The sequence below is a fragment of the Lotus japonicus genome, chromosome 5, assembly GCF_012489685.1.
Source record: "Lotus japonicus ecotype B-129 chromosome 5, LjGifu_v1.2".
Taxonomy (NCBI): Eukaryota; Viridiplantae; Streptophyta; class Magnoliopsida; order Fabales; family Fabaceae; genus Lotus; species Lotus japonicus.
The window spans coordinates 66,333,319-66,350,102 of NC_080045.1; the positions used below are offsets into that span (position 1 = coordinate 66,333,319).

General features: G+C 38.5%; 3 protein-coding genes across 4 annotated transcripts; 2 read left to right on the forward strand and 1 right to left on the reverse strand.

Moving 5' to 3' along the window:
* Nucleotides 1-2,101: 2,101 nt before the first annotated feature.
* Nucleotides 2,102-4,826, reverse strand: LOC130718677 (uncharacterized). The gene is made up of 6 exons (XM_057569299.1): nt 4,445-4,826; nt 4,266-4,314; nt 4,085-4,136; nt 3,552-3,712; nt 3,221-3,334; nt 2,102-2,406 (listed from the first exon to the last, which is right to left on the reverse strand). Exons 1-6 carry the CDS (start codon nt 4,786-4,788, stop codon nt 2,236-2,238), a joined length of 891 nt encoding a protein of 296 aa, XP_057425282.1. The 5' UTR covers nt 4,789-4,826; the 3' UTR covers nt 2,102-2,235.
* Nucleotides 4,827-5,341: 515 nt separating this feature from the next.
* On the forward strand, nt 5,342-7,144 carry LOC130718678 (mitochondrial pyruvate carrier 1). Its single transcript, XM_057569300.1, has 5 exons — nt 5,342-5,504; nt 6,030-6,143; nt 6,269-6,323; nt 6,421-6,556; nt 6,894-7,144. The coding sequence occupies exons 2-5, from the start codon at nt 6,048-6,050 to the stop codon at nt 6,931-6,933; spliced, it is 327 nt and encodes a 108-aa protein (XP_057425283.1). The 5' UTR covers nt 5,342-5,504; nt 6,030-6,047; the 3' UTR covers nt 6,934-7,144.
* An 886-nt stretch (nt 7,145-8,030) lies between these two features.
* On the forward strand, nt 8,031-13,195 carry LOC130720524 (uncharacterized). Of its 2 annotated transcripts, XM_057571171.1 has the most exons (7): nt 8,031-8,655; nt 8,810-8,856; nt 9,039-9,192; nt 9,288-9,474; nt 11,377-11,506; nt 12,120-12,290; nt 12,553-13,195. In XM_057571171.1, exons 1-7 carry the CDS (start codon nt 8,397-8,399, stop codon nt 12,709-12,711), a joined length of 1,107 nt encoding a protein of 368 aa, XP_057427154.1. In that variant the 5' UTR covers nt 8,031-8,396; the 3' UTR covers nt 12,712-13,195. The 2 variants fall into 2 exon arrangements, with proteins under 2 accessions (XP_057427154.1, XP_057427155.1); XM_057571172.1 differs by lacking the exon at nt 9,039-9,192 and having other exon boundaries at nt 8,352-8,655; nt 9,233-9,474.
* The last annotated feature ends 3,589 nt before the right edge of the window (nt 13,196-16,784 follow it).

A 16,784-nucleotide genomic window follows, 5' to 3' on the forward strand; every position in this document is an offset into this window, starting at 1 on the left:
TGGTAGGAGCTCAAATGGTAGGAGCTGGGGGACATATGGGTTGGGTAGGGAGAGGTCTAGGAATCGATTCCTGGCCGATGCAATTTATTTTTCCGATGTACCAAAAAAAATATCTCTAATGTTCATTATCTCGTGTGTGGAAAATTCAAATTAGAGTTTTTTTTGGTACGTCGGAAAGGAATCCAAATAAGAGTTGTATCAAAAGAATGTTTTATAAGTTTAAAGGTTTACTTGCCTTTTGATCCTCATATTTTGAATAATGTGTAGTTTGTCTCGCAATCATTTTTTACCAGATTTACTCCTTCAATCTTTTAATATGTTACATTCAAGTCCCCCAATTACAGTTAATCTACTTAAAACTCTCAAATTCTCATTTTGAAATATTTATCTTCACAAATTGAATAAATAAGACATATAACTAGTTACTGAGAATTCAAGTGTTGCATGCTTAAAAACTTTAAGCATGCTAAATACTATCAAAATGCTAAATCTCACGACAAAGTAAAAGCACTACCATCCACGACTGAATCTGATTGGTCATTAAATCCAAATTTAAAAATAAAACTACTACATTTTCTAGCTTTAACCGTTTCCTAATTGAAATTACACTTGGTCGTGTGTGTAGTGCACCCCATGGGTGTGTGATATAGCATTCCTGGTCGTAAAATGGACGGTGAAGTTACCAACAGTTTTTCTCATCAGTTAATATCGTGGGTTGTATACCCCTCGAGTGGTAACCCCAAACTGGACTTAAAGAGTGAACTACACTTCAAGTCTATTAAGCTCAACACTTATGACTTGAAGGGTTGTTACCCCCCGATTTTGGTAACCCCAAACCCGACCTAAGAGAGGAGCCACACTTCCCCTAAATGGCGGAGGGAGATTCAACATTAATGCTTAGTGACTGCCCATGACTTTGGCAATCTTAAACGAAATATAACAGCTTAACCGAGACCAACTGCGGTTAGAAAATCATATACACAACAAAATAAAACTCTTGTATCACAATTAACCTAATACTAGTTTTTTAAGAGTCCAAACCAGTGTTGTCAATAGCGGGCTATAGCGCCGCTATCGCGGCGCTGCGTGGCGGAGCGGTAGCTGGGCGCGACGCCGGTGGTCGTAGCGGAGCGGGAATCGCGTCGCGGTGGTAGCGGCCGCAATCGCGGCTGGAATCGCGGTTGGTTAGGGGCTATAGCGGCGCGATCTGATTTGGGGAAGGGGATGAAGTCAAAATTCCGATTTTGACCCTACTTAGGTTAAAAAAATGAGGGCAAAATTGTCTTTTCCCCTCAATTAATGAAATTTCTACAGCTGTTTCCCACTCCCCCCCCTTGCTTCCTCTGTCAAAACCGTACAACTCTTTTCTCTTTTACGCTTCTTTCTCTTCTATTCTTCTTCATCTTTTACCTCACGCTCCTTCTTCCTCTTCAAACTTCTTCTTCTTCTCCTCCACACCCTCACCACTTCCGGCGGTTTTTCGGCAGGTTTTCTGTCGTTTCCTTCTTCCTCTTCAAACTTCTTCTTCTTCTCCTCCACACCCTCACCACTTCCGGCGGTTTTTCGACAGGTTTTCTGTCGTTTGGAGGTTCTGGGCCTTCTCATAACAACACTGGTTTGAAGTGTGGCCAATAAAGAGGAAGACCTCTATCTAGAGGATGATGATTGATTAAGAAGCCTTCACTTGATGATTTATGTTTATATAAGTTAGAACATTGCTGCCTTTTGTATACTAGCAGCTAGTAGTATGAGCTTTCATTTGATGTTCATGGTTTTAGAAGTTAGAAGTAGAACACTAATGTCTACTTACAAGCTAGAAAGTTGTTTTAATCACTAATGTCTTTTTGTAGCTAATTATGAGTGAAATATGATTTCAGACTTCAATTCTATTTATCATTTTTGAGCTGTCATACATATATATATATATGTAGTATAATTATATGTAATATATATATAAAAAATCTGCGTAGCGGCCGTAGCGCTACCCGCTATAGCGCTATAGCCCTTTTTGGGCTTGCCGCTACGCGACGCTATCCGCCATTAACAACACTGGTCCAAACATAATGTTCAAATCTAAAAAAACAAATTTAAGATAGCTTCATAATTCACATTATAAATAATAGATTGATTTCAATAAAAATTATCTCACTAAGACAGTGTATGGCTTACCAATCCATGCATTTTCTGGTTAATTTTTTGAAGCTAAAAACTTAACACCTCGAAATAAAGAGGGGTTTAACTGATGTATTCAAATTCGTCAGGAATTCTCTTTGAAACATGACGAAGGAAACGAGTGAGGGCCTTCTTAGCACCAATTACTGCTGTCTCTATTTTTTTCTCATCTTCCTCGTTATCAGCCTTCCTTTCTTGAGCAACATGCACTCTGCGTACAAGCTTTCGTAACTCCTGCAAAAAGAGATATGAGATGTAATGAGAGCAGTAGATAAAGTTTTTTCATGTCTATAAACGTAGACAGTAAAAGGAAAGTGGATATTTTATTAGCATACAAAATCTATCATGTGATCCTGAACAGTAGAGACCCCTTCCTTTCCTCCACCCATATACCATTTCCCTCACATTTATGAAAGTCAAACAAGATAATATACAAGGGACTATTGACAGAAGTATCATTTAAGTGGGTTTTTATTCTATTTTATAAAAAAAATGTGTTAAATTTCAGGAGTGTTTTTCAAGTTTTTAAAAGCTGAGATCGTCACCCCATGGTCCTGTAGGCTGTTCTGCCTTGAATTTATGGTTGATTTGAAATAAGCACTTAAATTTGATTACCATACTATGTAAGACAATGTATGTTAATTGTTAAGAAATGCTTGCAATAAGATTTTACAGATTCTGATGACACTTGATTTATGAAGGTTACCTTGAAAACCTAGAGCCAACCTAAACTAGCAACACACTTTCTAGTACATTCTTTCAACACACTTTCATTGGGCGAGAATGATATTTATGTGGGTGCGGGGGTTCCATCAAATAAAAAATGGTACCCACATAATTTAGTGGGATCCACATGAATTTTACCCATAATAGTGTGTTAGAAAGAGTGTGTCCTTAGCCCTAATTTTCGTAGGAAATAACAGAGAATGTTGGAAGAGTGTTGCTAACAATTAAAATTCCTCCTTCGATTTATGGTTGATCAGCAATTTCTCTAATAATTCCAAAAGAGCAATTAGGCATTACGATTGAGCATAGAGCAAAATATTACCTGACGATCAAAGTCAACGCCCTGAATTGAATAAACTTCATTGGTAATTTGAATGTCCTTATTGATCAAGCCATCAAACCACCTTGTTGCTTGACTGTCATGCAAATTAGATTCCTGATAAATTGCTCCAAAAATATAAGAATACATGTCAAAGACACAAGTCACAACACAATACAATGGAACTGAGTCATATCATAGAAACCAGAACAAAAATATAACAACAGATTTAACAAAGGACAACAGCTGTGAGAGAAAAAGAGCAGATAGTATGTAGCATTCAACTTGGGGGACGCATATTTAGTCAGTAAGAAATTAAAGTATGAACAAATACCTCCTCAACCTCCTCATCTTCAGATTCTATTATGTCATCATCCTCTTCAACATCGTCAGAGACTAAACCAGTTAAAGCTTGCAGCTCCTTTTGATCCGAATCCCTTGTTGCTCTTATCAATCGATCCATTAACTCAGGATCCGCTCCCCGCAGCAATTTTCCTGAGACAATTTATGTGTGAAGAACATAAATCTGCACTGCAGAATGTACATAATATCACATCAACGTACCACATATATATCAAATGACAATTGACAAGTGTACTCCGTAGCAATGGTGAGCAACATTATCAATCTTCTTCACTAACTAGACCAAGACAAACATAACATACCGACCCATACTTTATGCAAAACAAATCTGATAGAGTGAAATACACATCTGATATCCAAAACAAGATTATCTAAATGTTCAATCATGCCTGAATGACAAAGTTTAATCCCTCCAAAACACCATGTACTCCTCATTGATGCGATCAACCCAAATAGCCCAACACAAAACATTGCAGTTTTCGAATGAAAATGCTCCCAAATTACCAATATAACTGAACTGTCTTCTCCTTCCTTCTCGAACATCTGGTCCCAGTCTCTGAGGCAAAACAACAAACACTATCTCTTCAACAACATATCATCCAAGATTACACTTTCACAGCATAATTCTTATTCAACAAAATAAAAACCCAGCTACACAATGATTAACATGGATAAGATAAAGCACCTTAACAACCATAAGAGCTTCGAACACAACTTCGTCCAATGAAAGCACCCTGCAACCCAGAACAAATTACAAGAGGTTAGAGCTAAGTTTGCAAGTTTCCGAAGTGGGCATTCAAAAAACGGAAATGGGTAATTGGGTATCAATCATATTTGAGAAAAATTGAAACCCAGAAACGAAACCTAAGGACGCGTTTGATTTGGGGAGCAGAGAAGGAAGCCAAGTCCATTCCCCACTTGACAGCGCGCCTTGCTTCCCGCTTCAACTCGTTGCGGCTCTTCTTGGACTCGGAATCGGAGTCCAGTTCGGTGGTGGTTTGGGGAACATTGGCGCTCCGGCGAGAGGAAGCGAGAGCGGCCGAGGAGAAACGATGAGGATTTGAAGTTGTCCTTGTGGGTTCTGGTGGAGAGGGTAGAAGAAGAAGATGACGGTGGCGGTGGTGGTGGAGTGCCGCGTTAGCACAACCACGGTGGTGCAAGTGCAACCATGGCCATTGTCTCAGAGGGCGCAATACTTGAAGGCTCATACTGAAAATGTTCCTCTTCAGTTTGTAGAAGAAGAGTAGTAGTTTATAACAACTCCATGGTCAATTATTTTTAAACTATATTTGTTTTTTTTTTTCATGGAAAAATTAAACAATAATTACACCGCTAAGGCGGAGGGGCGGCAAGGCGGGCAACGCCACACCGAAGGCGTGCACCAATGCCGGTTAGACAATCTGCAGGACCATTAGCCTTTTTGAGAATATGATGGAGTTTCACTTCCCAGTTCCGCGAAAGAAGAATATGCAAATATGTGAAATCACTAGCATAAGAATGAAATTGGAATCTCTTATTCCGAAGAGTGTTCACAACTCTAAACAATCCAACTCGCAATAAGCATGCTTAATATTATTCTTCCAAAGCACTGTGAGACCAAGCTTTAGAGCTTGGATTTCAGTAGTGAGAGGATCTCCTCCCGTCGAACCCGCATAGAAAATTACTCCACCCATACCTATACAACACAAACTACTACTATATGCTCCACCCACACCTCTCTAGAAAATTGCTTTATTTTTTATATTATTTAAAAAAAACAAAAAGGTAAGAAACGCGAGAGGTGATGTCGTTTTACTATCATTGGTCAACTCAATAAGGCTCCTCCCCACTCAGATTTGGTCTGTCATTCTCTTCCAAAATCAACGGCGGCGATTCTCCCTGCCACCACCAACCTCGCCCTCTCTGCCACCACTTTCACTTCAAGGTATCTCTCCGCTTCGTATATCCCTTTATATCATTCTTTCGCTCTGTAAATCTTCACCCAATTGATTGAAACCCTCTATGATTACCCTAAATTTCATTTGTTTGCATTATTTTTCTTCATCCATAATCAATTGAATTGAATTAAGCCCTGAAGCTTTGTATTTTGTCAATTGCATTTAATTCTTTTACTTTGGATGATAGGGTTCACAATTGTGGTATGAGAATGGAAGAAAAATAATATCATTTTTATGGATTTTTTGCATGCCCCCTAAGTTAGTTCTCACAATGGATGATTGCATCTCTAAGTGGGATAATTATGAGATGCAGTAAGATGTTATTCAATAGTCAGTACAGAAGGATTCGCGGTCTTTAGTCTTTTTTTATGATCAATTTTACTTTCTAGTGTTGCAATGCCACTATTTGGGTTTTTTCAATTGAACAATAATTTGCATTTACATGCTTGATATACTTGTAATATGATATTTTTGCTCTGTTGAATCATTTTACAATTTTTGATGCCAATCAGAAGTAGCGCTGGTATCATATGGCTTCCTCCTTCCGAGCATTCTTGAACAGTCCAATTGGACCTAAAACAACTCACTTTTGGGGACCTGTTGCCAACTGGGGATTCGTCGTAGCTGTGAGTTTTGCTCATATGAATTGTTGATTTTATTTACTTGGCTAGTTATTCATTATTCATAATACGCAATGGTCCTAACCCTAGATTTCGTACTGATATGATGTGTCAAACTTTGTTATGTGAAGGGATTGGCTGACTTGAACAAACCTCCAGAAATGCTATCTGGCAACATGACATCAGGTTTAGCACCCCTGCTCCCATGAAATGTTGATTCTTTTTTCTTGGTGTATGATGATCTGTGGCTTATTTCATCTCATGCTTGTTTTTCATGTTGCAGCAATGTGTGTCTATTCAGCCTTGTTCATGAGATTTGCATGGATGGTTCAGCCACGAAACTATCTACTTCTTGCGTGCCATGCCTCCAATGAGACAGTTCAACTCTATCATTTCACCCGTTGGGCAAAGTCACAGGGGTAAGCTGCTTTGATTTTAACCAGTTCTACTTGCCGTGACTCCCTGGCCATTGAATGACAGTATTTTGATCTGTTGGGTTACAAAGGTTTCTCCAAGTTACAAGCCTTCTCAAGGCCTAGTTAAAACTGTGTAGTCTTCTATACTAAAATGGTAGACATATATTTGTTATGATCTATCATACGCTTGATTTATTTCGCTTCACCACTATCACTGTAGTTTACTGAGTTCCATCTCTATTTTCTCCTTACGCCTGCATTAGACATTTCTTTTGAATCAATGGAGCTATAGATGTCAGATTACTGATAAACGTTTGTATCTCTTTGCAATATTCTATAGGTATCTCTCGGGGAAGAAGGAGGAAGCTTCACCTCAGTGACTTGAATCCTGATGCTTAAAACTTTCCTGAATGGGGAGTGCTTTGAATTGAATTTGTACTTGAACTTGTGAATTTATGAATAATTGATTGTAAGAAGGGTCTTATGGAAACTGTTAAAGATTGAGAATGTGCAAAGAGTATGACTGATCCAGAAGTATTTGTGAATCATGGCTTTGAAATTCAACTTAATTATACAGTTTATTTTGATTTATTTTGTTGTTTGTGTAGGGGGCGGGGTTGTTAAAAATTGGAGTGTTAGTATTTTAAACTATAATTTGAGCATAATGTTGACAAAATAAGAAGCATAAGGTGTGTTTGTTATTCTGTTTTAGGACCATCACCCATCAGTATGCATTTGTCATGAAGCAACAATTCGTTAACAAAACTGGGCTTGTTGCTTCTCACAAAACCAGGCCATAGATAGGATTGAATATATTGATCAAAGCCGAAGTGTATTCTTGAAGAATCACATTTTCATTGTCCCTACATTAAAATTTCAAAAAGATGATTTCGTGCTCATTTCTCACACAAACTGTTTGTTTAGTTTTTCCCTTTTAACTGAATTAAAATGTTATATTTCTTGTGTGGTATGTCTCTGATTTATTTCTAAAGCAAATACTTAGCAATATATATTCATACGGACAGTAGAGCATGTATACTTTCTTTTGTAAAACGTTACTAGGTAACATAATAAGGTCCATCATAATATTTCCATTTACTTTCAACAGAGGGAAGAAAAGGCCATCAAGAACGCGGGTTTTTTTATATAATAAAAAGAAAACTATTTACCAAAAAACCGTTCACTATTATTTCCTGAGCCTAGGGGTAATTTTGTCTCTATAAAATATTTTATGTTCTGTTTTCATTGGTTCCACCTATATTTTCAGGGAACCAAAATGTCATATTCTAGAGTCATTTTGTTATGTTCTGTCAATCTTAAAAACAAAACAGTAATATCGTGTTCAGTTCCCTTTCCACCTATCTACCAAACACTACATTTTTGTTGTTGTTGTTAACGTTACTACTTTCATTGAAATCAATGGGTCAAAAGTCCAAACGAACAAACATACAGACATGCTCTACTTCTAACCATAGTTCTCCTTTCCTTTCTGTTCCATGTTATCTTGGAGAGGAGTTCTTTATGGCGTTCTTTGTGAGGGCTGGTTTAAGGGTCAAGAACTTTACGGTGACTAATTGGAAGCTTGTGTTGTTGTCTACCAAACACTACCTTAGAATTCGAGAAATCTCCTTCAAGGGCACTAATAACTAAAGTATGGGCTCGCGAACTGCCAGAATTCGGGCTTGCCAGAATTTGGGCTTCCCTAGTGGATTCACTGCAGACTCCCTTTCCTTGTGATGGATTTATTTTCCGTCGCAAACAACCCACACTATTTAAAAGAAAAATGTGTACCCAAGAACTCATAGGGTAAACAGAAAGAGGTTTTGGAGCTCAGAGGCAGAGAATGGCGGGTGGAAAAACAGCCAATGAATACAGAGAACAAGAAGAAGAAGAAAATCATGAAAAGGAAATGAAAAAGGAAGAAGAAGAAGAAAAAGAAGTTCCAGTTCCAAATCCAACTGAAAAAAACGGCGATGAAAAAGCGATGATGACTCCATGGGAGCAACACTCTGGTGTTATCAAACTCTCTCGCTATGACTACAACGCCCCTGCTTCTCTTCTCCTTCACTCCCATTCCGGCTTTCTCATCACTTGCACCATCAGTAATATAACATGCTTCTCTTTTCATACATTCATCAATTCTTCACCTTGCACACTTTCACTTGTACCCTTTTGAATTTTTAGTAGTTTCACTTGTACCCTTTTGATTTTTGAGTATTTGGTTTGATACTAATGTCAAATTTTTGTTCTTTCCAGAGAGGGAGAAAAGTGCTACAAAAGAAGCTCTTTCCATCCTTGAAAAGGTGCCTTCTTTCACTTCTCAATTTACATTTTTCATATAACAACATGTCTTCATCAAAACTCACTACCATGTTAAATTCTATAAGCCCTTGTGAGGGAAAAAACAAAAACTTTGTAATTTTTCATCATTAGAGAGATTTGAGTACATTAACACACTTAGGCCCCTTGTAATTTTTCCCTACAGTTTGTTGGGGCCTTTAACGCGGGTGGTTTCGAATGTTCGAAGAACCCTGGAGAATATAGTTCATTTAAGAGAATGAGGGTAGATACACAAGACATTGGTGGGGAGTGTTTGGATGTCAAGGAAACTGAGTCTGTTACTGATAACTCTGGAGATGGTACTGATTTATTATATACTTATGCTGTTTTGCGGTATAGAATTGCAGGCCGGGTTTTATTAAACAGGCATGGTCATGGGCTCTTATGATGGCAGGTAAAGTTTTGAGTCCTGCTAAAGCAGAGGCAGAAGATAAAGATGGAGTAACTGATCTTTCTTTGGTTAAGCTCACAAGGAATGGGTTGCTTCTTTTTATCTATCCCAATAACATGTTTCCCGACACAGTGAATATTGTGTCAAATATCATTCAATCTTTGGAATCTGGGAGCACAAGTTTGCCGGTGTAAGTAACTCAGCTCATGCTTATGTTATTGGTTAAAATAAAATAAAATGTGTTGTTCTTTGTTTACTGTGTCAATGATGCTACATTGCTACCCGTCCCATAGAAGGAGAAATTCTTGAAAAGCCAAGCTAATATGTTGATACAAACAAGTGGGAACCAAATAATAGGAAGTGATTAGGGGAGTCGTAAAATTGGTTGACTGTTCGAAAATTATGTGAACTGATTCACTAACATTTCCATGTTCCCTCTAGGTTCAATATTTTGGCTTGGCTTTCAAGAAACTGTCTACTTTTTGTCATACATTAAATACAAGAAAATTGGGGGAAAGTCGGGATTTTAAGCTTCAACCCTACCATTATCTGTAACTTGCTTGCAGTTAGGATTTCATGGTGTACATTTTGGCATGTGATATTCTTGAAACTTTGGTTTGACTGTTTCTATTTTACCTTCATTTTCTGGTCATGTGTCCTTTATTTATTTGCACCTTTTTTTGTCATGTTTGCTATTGATTTATTGAAATGAGATAACTTGTAGTGTATGTGTTAAGTCATATTGAAGCCTATTTTGCTAGCTTAGGAACCTAGGTGAGATAGATCGATGGAGGCCTATTGCCTCATTCTGATCTGGGTAGAATGCCTATGACCTGTAGCTCTTAGAAAAGTCCCCCAGGCTGAGGTGCCATGCTCTATGGTTAAGTTTTATTAGAGGGAGCTGAGGCTTCCAAGAACAGAACCCAAACCCGCCCATGCTTCCATTCTGGTATTTCTGTTGTCACTGTACATCTTGTATACTGTGGTTATTCACTGATTTTTCATGGTATTGGCTGACAAGGCTCTTATTTATTTATTTTTCAATTTTTGCTATGCTTACTGTGGCACTGGCACGATTTTTGAACATAAGAATAATATATAAAAATTTAGAAAATTCTAAAATTTATGTTATCCTAGAATTATATATATATATATATATATATATATATATATATATTTACTTGTTGCTATTGCATGTACTCTGATAAAAGTTTGACTATGCTTATTCAACCTTATAGTCCTAGCTTGACACTTATCCTACTTGAACTTGAAAGTATCAGATACTTTCCGTCATCGGCATTCCTATACTCCCCATCTGGTGTCCTATTGAATTTTTTTTTTCATCAGCTAGGAGACTGACCCGACACGCCTTGATATTTAGCTGACTCAGTTTAGAGTTTAGACACTTAGCCAACACTTCTTGACACTTGAAGCACCCATAATTTATAGAGAAATTTCATTTTTATTTTTAAATAACTTCGAAAATAGTCAGCTTGAAGTGTACAATTGTAAAGACCTGGAAAATGTTAATGTCTTCAACATACATCATTTGGGAATTCCATTTCTACCTTCATTTGTTCATTCATGTACCTCACACATGTGTATATATACAGCAGATATATCAAGTGAGAATATGAAAAATGAAGGAGTTTTCATTTTAACAATACAACCTCGTTTGCTCTCTATTAGTGCACTCCCTACACACAGATGTATAAATTCATACATAAATATGTATGTACATGTGTCGAAGTGTGTGTGTGTGTGTGTGTGTGTGCATCTGAATTCAAGTGTCCTGTAGTTTTAGATGTGTTGGTGTCCTTGTCATCTTTTCAGCGTCCATGTCTGGATCTGTGCTTTCATAGATCCTAACATCTTTTCTTGAGTACCTCATCACAACTCAAGCTTTTATAATGAGTTATTTGATTGATAAAAGAATGGATCCTCAAATTCTACTCTTGAATTTTATTTTATTTTTATTATATATATTGAGTGGATTTGTGTAGGTTTGTTGACGTATACTAGAAAGGCCCTTCTCTCTGATTTTAGTATATTTCTTCTTTGATGCTAATAGTGGACATTTGTTCTGCTGCAGTTGGTGCCATCGCATTTTCCCCATCCAAGCTACTTGTCGCTTGAACGAAAAAGAACTCCAAGAAGTAGTATCAATGCTTGTTAAAAAATTCTTGGCTTCTAAACAGGGCAAGCTTGAACGGCCTCTTAAGGTCTAATACAGTATTACCTTTCAGCTGTAATGATCCATCATATTGTTAAGCTAACAAACATGTTATCTTGGGCTCTCTTGGGAAATTTTCATCACCTGATATACAGGATCCCCCCACCCTACATCCCCATCGCCAAAGAAAAGATCAGTTCTTAATTAAAATTTCACATTAGTGAAGCTGATCTCACAATGCTGGCTAAATATTTATCTGCAGTAGCTTCAGAACATCCTTTCTGTTTTCAACATGTAGGATTCGAGATATAGTCAGAACTGAGATTTTTTTTTTAATTTTCCCCAGTACTTGTGTAATGTTTGGACCTTTCTCAACTTTGTAAATATAAATAACTTTTTCAAATTAAATGATTTACAAATTATTTCAAAAGTGGTTGGAATTAGAAACTATGAAAGATATAGAATCCATAGCTATATTTAATTTTAGGAAATGTCTTACAGCATATTTGTATCAGCTTCTCTTTCCCCAGAATTATTCTGAAACTCAGAAGCTACTCATAGAAGCTTCTCCCCGCAATTGTTTGTATAAGGATTTCCAAACATGTGCTTAGTTTTGGTTCTTGTTAGTAATCTTACATGAAGAATTGTTGTTGACCTTATAGTTTGCTGTTGGGTACAACCGAAGAGGAATTGAAGATACCAAGTTTGCAAAAGAAAATTCAAATGGTTCCAATGCATTTAGTTTGCTGGATCGTAATAAATGCTTCTCCGTAGTGGCTTCTGCAGTCAATGATGTTGTGGAAGATTCAGTAGTGGATCTCAGGTCCCCAGAGGTAAAGATATTGTACTGCATTGAACAGATAGTAATGATACTAAGACATCAAAACAGTGTAGACATTCCACAGACGCTCTAATTTTCTCTTTATCTCTTCTTATCACAACCATTACTTCTCTCTTTTCTCTTCATTTCTTCACTATGTGTGTCTGTTTGATGTCTGCACTATGCAGATGTCTTCGAATAATTTTCCTTGAGCAAATTATAGCTGTGGGCATTCACATTTATTCATGCTCTGAACATTGACACTGCTGTTGCAGCTCTCCATTCTTGTTGAGTTGCTGCCCCTTTCAAGAGTACCTAATGGATCATTAGTGGTTGCTGTCTCTGCACTCCCCAGGAACCTTGTTAGTACAAAACCTCGGCTCTGTGTTAAGGCCCTGACTTCCAATACTAAGGAAGGGTCTGTGGCTCATTGAGAAGGATAGTGCTGCAGTGCTGTTTCAATTCAGCAGCATGCTTTTGGTGGTAGTGGACAATGTTGCTTTTGTCAGGTTGGAATTATCTGGTGGATTTTGTATAAGCCTGCGAGTGGAAATTGAGTGAAGAACCATTGTGCAATCCCTCCTTAACCAGCTAATAAGAAATAGCATACCATATATTGTTCTGACCCTTAGTAACAGGTACAAGGTGTAGGCACTTTTGCTCCACTGCACCCATTTATGATGTGGCTATCTTATTATTAAATGTGATTTGTGACTTTTAAGTTGAACACTTTATTGGCTTTATGCCTTGGCCTGATGTATTGTCTAGTTTCTGATGCCATTGTATTTGGCAGGTTGCTTATTAGCATTGCATGTTTTAAAGAATATGAAAAAATGATCATATTTATAATTTTGTGATCATTTTCAATTGAAAAGAGAAATTGATGAGCTTGCCAAATATTCTATTCTTAAACATTTACTCGGCATTGTATCGATTCTTGTTTTGATGTGAGCTCTTGTACGTAATGATCACATTTACGTTATCAGAGCATCACTCAATGAAAAGTAGAAATCTAACCTACCAGCTGCTATATAGTATCAATCGATCAAAAAAGGGATCTCCAGTGAAACATGGCAACTCTATCAATGTTTAGATAAGGCTAACTAATGACTAACGGTCGGTTGTAGTAGTTAAAAATAACTGTTTGAACCGCTTAGTCAAAAACTCAATCTTTATAAGTTGTACTCTTGAAAGGTATTTAACTTTCATCACGCTCAAGATCAAAATTACTGGAGCAATTTAGTACACCGAAAATCACTTGAAGGGCACCGGCACTAGATACCGATCTAACATTTCAAAGGCACCCTCAAATAATTATAACAGGTACTAGTTGTCAGTTTGCAAAGCAGATAGTTTCTCCTTTTCATTTATAACTTTCACTTGGGTCCCCATTTTTCTCTTCCTGCAAGGCTCAATTTGGCTATAGCTACTCTCAACCGTGGAACCCAAAGCAAGCAACACATGTTGTTGGCCTCCATGGCTGCCTTACTTTTGGCCTAGTTTATGAGTGTGTTTGGATACTAGTTAGGTGTAACACGAACAGACTTTTATCACACTTTTTTAGTAGAGTTTCATTCACTTTTTCTTTCTTGAAGTAAGTGCTAATATCCATTTACATGCATGTCAACAGGTATTTACAAAGCCGAAATCTAGCAGGAGAGCACACTATGTAAAATTAAGGATAAAAAATGTGTTTGTTCCACACATGATTGCAGATTATATTATCAATTTGTGTTCACGAATGAACTTTCAAGGAGTAAGATGGGTGAATGAAACTTAGTGTATTGCTCAAGTATGAAAAAGATGGATCCTTGGACCTATAGTGGGTGGACACTCTAACCCTAGATCCGTCTATTACACGGTCGGTTAACTAAAGTGTATAGGTTGCACAAATTAGGATGGATGTCTTGACTTCTCCCTTTATCTTTCCGTGATTGTGGGATGTTCGACTGTTATGTTGACTGATTTACTCTGCATTTTCCTGGAGAAGGATGGGCCTCAAGATTAGTTCGCCCGGCCTGATAAAGGTGCCACGTCCGCCCGACCCAAGTCATAAGAAGGTCCAAAAAGCCACAATAAAGGAATGATTACAACATCAAATTACTCATCAAATAAAGCCACCTTGGCATGCTTCGTTTCCCAAATGGTTTCCCAATGCCAATGTGCCCCCGGGAGCTCCCATGTCAAAATTTGAGAATCCTTGCCCCGAGAATGGATTTCCCAAGGCTAACACCTATGCAAATTTGGGTGGAAAATGAGTTTTCAAGGGAAAATATCAAGTTGGAAGGGAAACTTGGTTTGCCATGGCATGTCTCGTTTCCCAAATGGTTTCCCTATGCCAAGGTGCCCCCGTGAGCTCCCATGTCAATATTTGTGAATTCTTGCCCCGAGGATGGATTTCCCAAGGCTAACACCTATGCTAATTTGGGTGGAAAATGAGTTTTCAAGGGAAAATCTCAAGTTGGAAGGGAAACTTGGTTTGTCATGGCATGCCTCGTTTCCCAAATGGTTTCCCTATGCCAAGGTGCCCCCGTGACCTCCCATGTCAAAATTTGAGAATTCTTGCCCCGAGGATGAATTTCCCAAGGATAACACCTATGCAAATTTGGGTGGAAAATGAGTTTTCAAGGGAAAATCTCAACTAGGAAGGGAAACTTGGTTTGCTATGGCATGCCTCGTTTCCCAAATGGTTTCCCTCTTCCAAGGTGCCCCCATGAGCTCCCATGTCAAAGTTTGAGAATTCTTGCCACGAGGATGGATTTCCTAAGGCGTTACCTATGCAAATTTGGGTGGAAAATGAGTTTTCAAGGGAAAATCTCAAGTTGGAATGGAAACTTGGTTTGCCATTGCATGCCTCGCTTCCCAAATGGTTTCCCTCTGCCAAGGTGCCCCCATGAGCTCCCACGTCAAAATTTGAAAATTCTTGTCCCGATGAAGGATTTCCCATAGCTAACCTATGCAAATTTGGGTGGAAAATGAGTTTTCAAGGGAAAATCTCAAGTTGGAAGGGAAACTTGGTTTGCCATGGTATGCCTCGTTTCCCAAATGGTTTCCCTATGCCAAGATGCCCAGTGACCTCCCATGTACAAATTTGAGAATTCTTGCCCCGAGCATGGATTTCTCAAGGCAAAGCTATGCAAATTTGGGTGGAAAAAGAGTTTTCACAGAAAAATCACAAGTTGGAAGGGAAACTTGTTTTTCCATGGCATGCCTCGTTTCCCAAATGGTTTCCCTATGCCAAGGTGCCCCTGTGACCTCCCATGTCAAAATTTGAGAATTCTTGCCCCAGGGATGGATTTCCCAAGGCTAACACCTATGAAAATTTGGGTGGAAAATGAGTTTTTACGGGAAAATCTCCAGTTGGAAGGGAATCTTGGTTTTCCATTGAATGCCTCGTTTCCCAAATGGTTTCCCTATGCCAAGGTGCCCCCAAGAGCTCCCATATAAAAATTTGAGAATTCTTGCCCCGAGTATGCATTTCCCAAGGCTAACCTATGCAAATTTGGGTGGAAAATGAGTTTTCGAGGGAAAATCTCAAGTTGGAAGGGAAACTTGGTTTGCCATGGCTTGCTTCGTTTCCCAAATGGTTTCCCTATGTCAAGGTGCCCCCGTGGACTCCTATGTCAAAATTTGAGAATTCTTGCCCCAATGATGGATTTTCAAGGCTAACAATTATGCAAATTTGGTGGAAAATGAGTTTTCAAGGGAAAATATCAAGTTGGAAGGGAAACTTGGTTTGCCATGGCATGCCTCGTTTCCCAAATGGTTTCCCTATGCCAAGGTGCCCCCGTAACCTCCCATGTCAATATTTGTGAATTCTTGCCCTGAGGATGGATTTCCCAAGCCTAACACCTATGCAAATTTGGGTGGAAAATAAGTTTTCAAGGGAAAATCTCAAGTTGGAAGGGAAACATGGTTTGTCATGGCAAGCCTCGTTTCCCAAATGGTTTTCCTATGCCAAGGTGCCCCCGTGACCTCCCATGTCAAAATTTGAGAATTCTTGCCCCGATGATGGATTTCCCAAGGCTAACACCTATGCAAATTTGGGTCGAAAATGAGTTTTCAAGGGAAAATCTCAAGTTGGAAGGGAAACTTGGTTTGTCATGGCAAGCCTCGTTTCCCAAATGGTTTTCCTATGCGAAGGTGCCCCCGTGACCTCCCATGTCAAAATTTGAGAATTCTTGCCCCGATGATGGATTTCCCAAGGCTAACACCTATGCAAATTTGGGTCGAAAATGAGTTTTCAAGGGAAAATCTCAAGTTGAAAGAGAAACTTGGTCTGCCATGGCATGCCTCGTTTCCCAAATGGTTTCCCTATGCCAAGGTGCCCCCGTGGACTCCTATGTCAAAATTTGAGAATTCTTGCCCCGAGAATGGATTTTCAAGGCTAACAATTATGCAAATTTGGTGGAAAATAAGTTTTCAAGGGAAAATCTCAAGTTGGAAGGGAAACTTGGTTTGCGATGGCATGCCTTGTTTCCCAAATGGTTTCTCTATGCCAAGGATC

What these genes read in the sequence shown, in the direction of transcription:
- LOC130718677 (XM_057569299.1), bottom strand. Translation starts at nt 4,788, where the DNA reads ATGAGCCTTCAAGTATTGCGCCCTCTGAGACAATGGCCATGGTTGCAC. An exon ending in AAGCTCTTATGGTTGTTAAG is followed by an intron (nt 4,137 to 4,265) that starts GTGCTTTATCTT and finishes GTTTTGCCTCAG; the next exon opens with AGACTGGGACCAGATGTTCG. An exon ending in AAGACAGTTCAGTTATATTG is followed by an intron (nt 3,713 to 4,084) that starts GTAATTTGGGAG and finishes AAATTGTCTCAG; the next exon opens with GAAAATTGCTGCGGGGAGCG.
- LOC130718678 (XM_057569300.1), top strand. Translation starts at nt 6,048, where the DNA reads ATGGCTTCCTCCTTCCGAGCATTCTTGAACAGTCCAATTGGACCTAAA. An exon ending in ACTGGGGATTCGTCGTAGCT is followed by an intron (nt 6,144 to 6,268) that starts GTGAGTTTTGCT and finishes TGTTATGTGAAG; the next exon opens with GGATTGGCTGACTTGAACAA. An exon ending in CGTTGGGCAAAGTCACAGGG is followed by an intron (nt 6,557 to 6,893) that starts GTAAGCTGCTTT and finishes AATATTCTATAG; the next exon opens with GTATCTCTCGGGGAAGAAGG.
- LOC130720524 (XM_057571171.1), top strand. Translation starts at nt 8,397, where the DNA reads ATGGCGGGTGGAAAAACAGCCAATGAATACAGAGAACAAGAAGAAGAA. An exon ending in TACTGATAACTCTGGAGATG is followed by an intron (nt 9,193 to 9,287) that starts GTACTGATTTAT and finishes TTATGATGGCAG; the next exon opens with GTAAAGTTTTGAGTCCTGCT. An exon ending in AGCTTGAACGGCCTCTTAAG is followed by an intron (nt 11,507 to 12,119) that starts GTCTAATACAGT and finishes TTGACCTTATAG; the next exon opens with TTTGCTGTTGGGTACAACCG.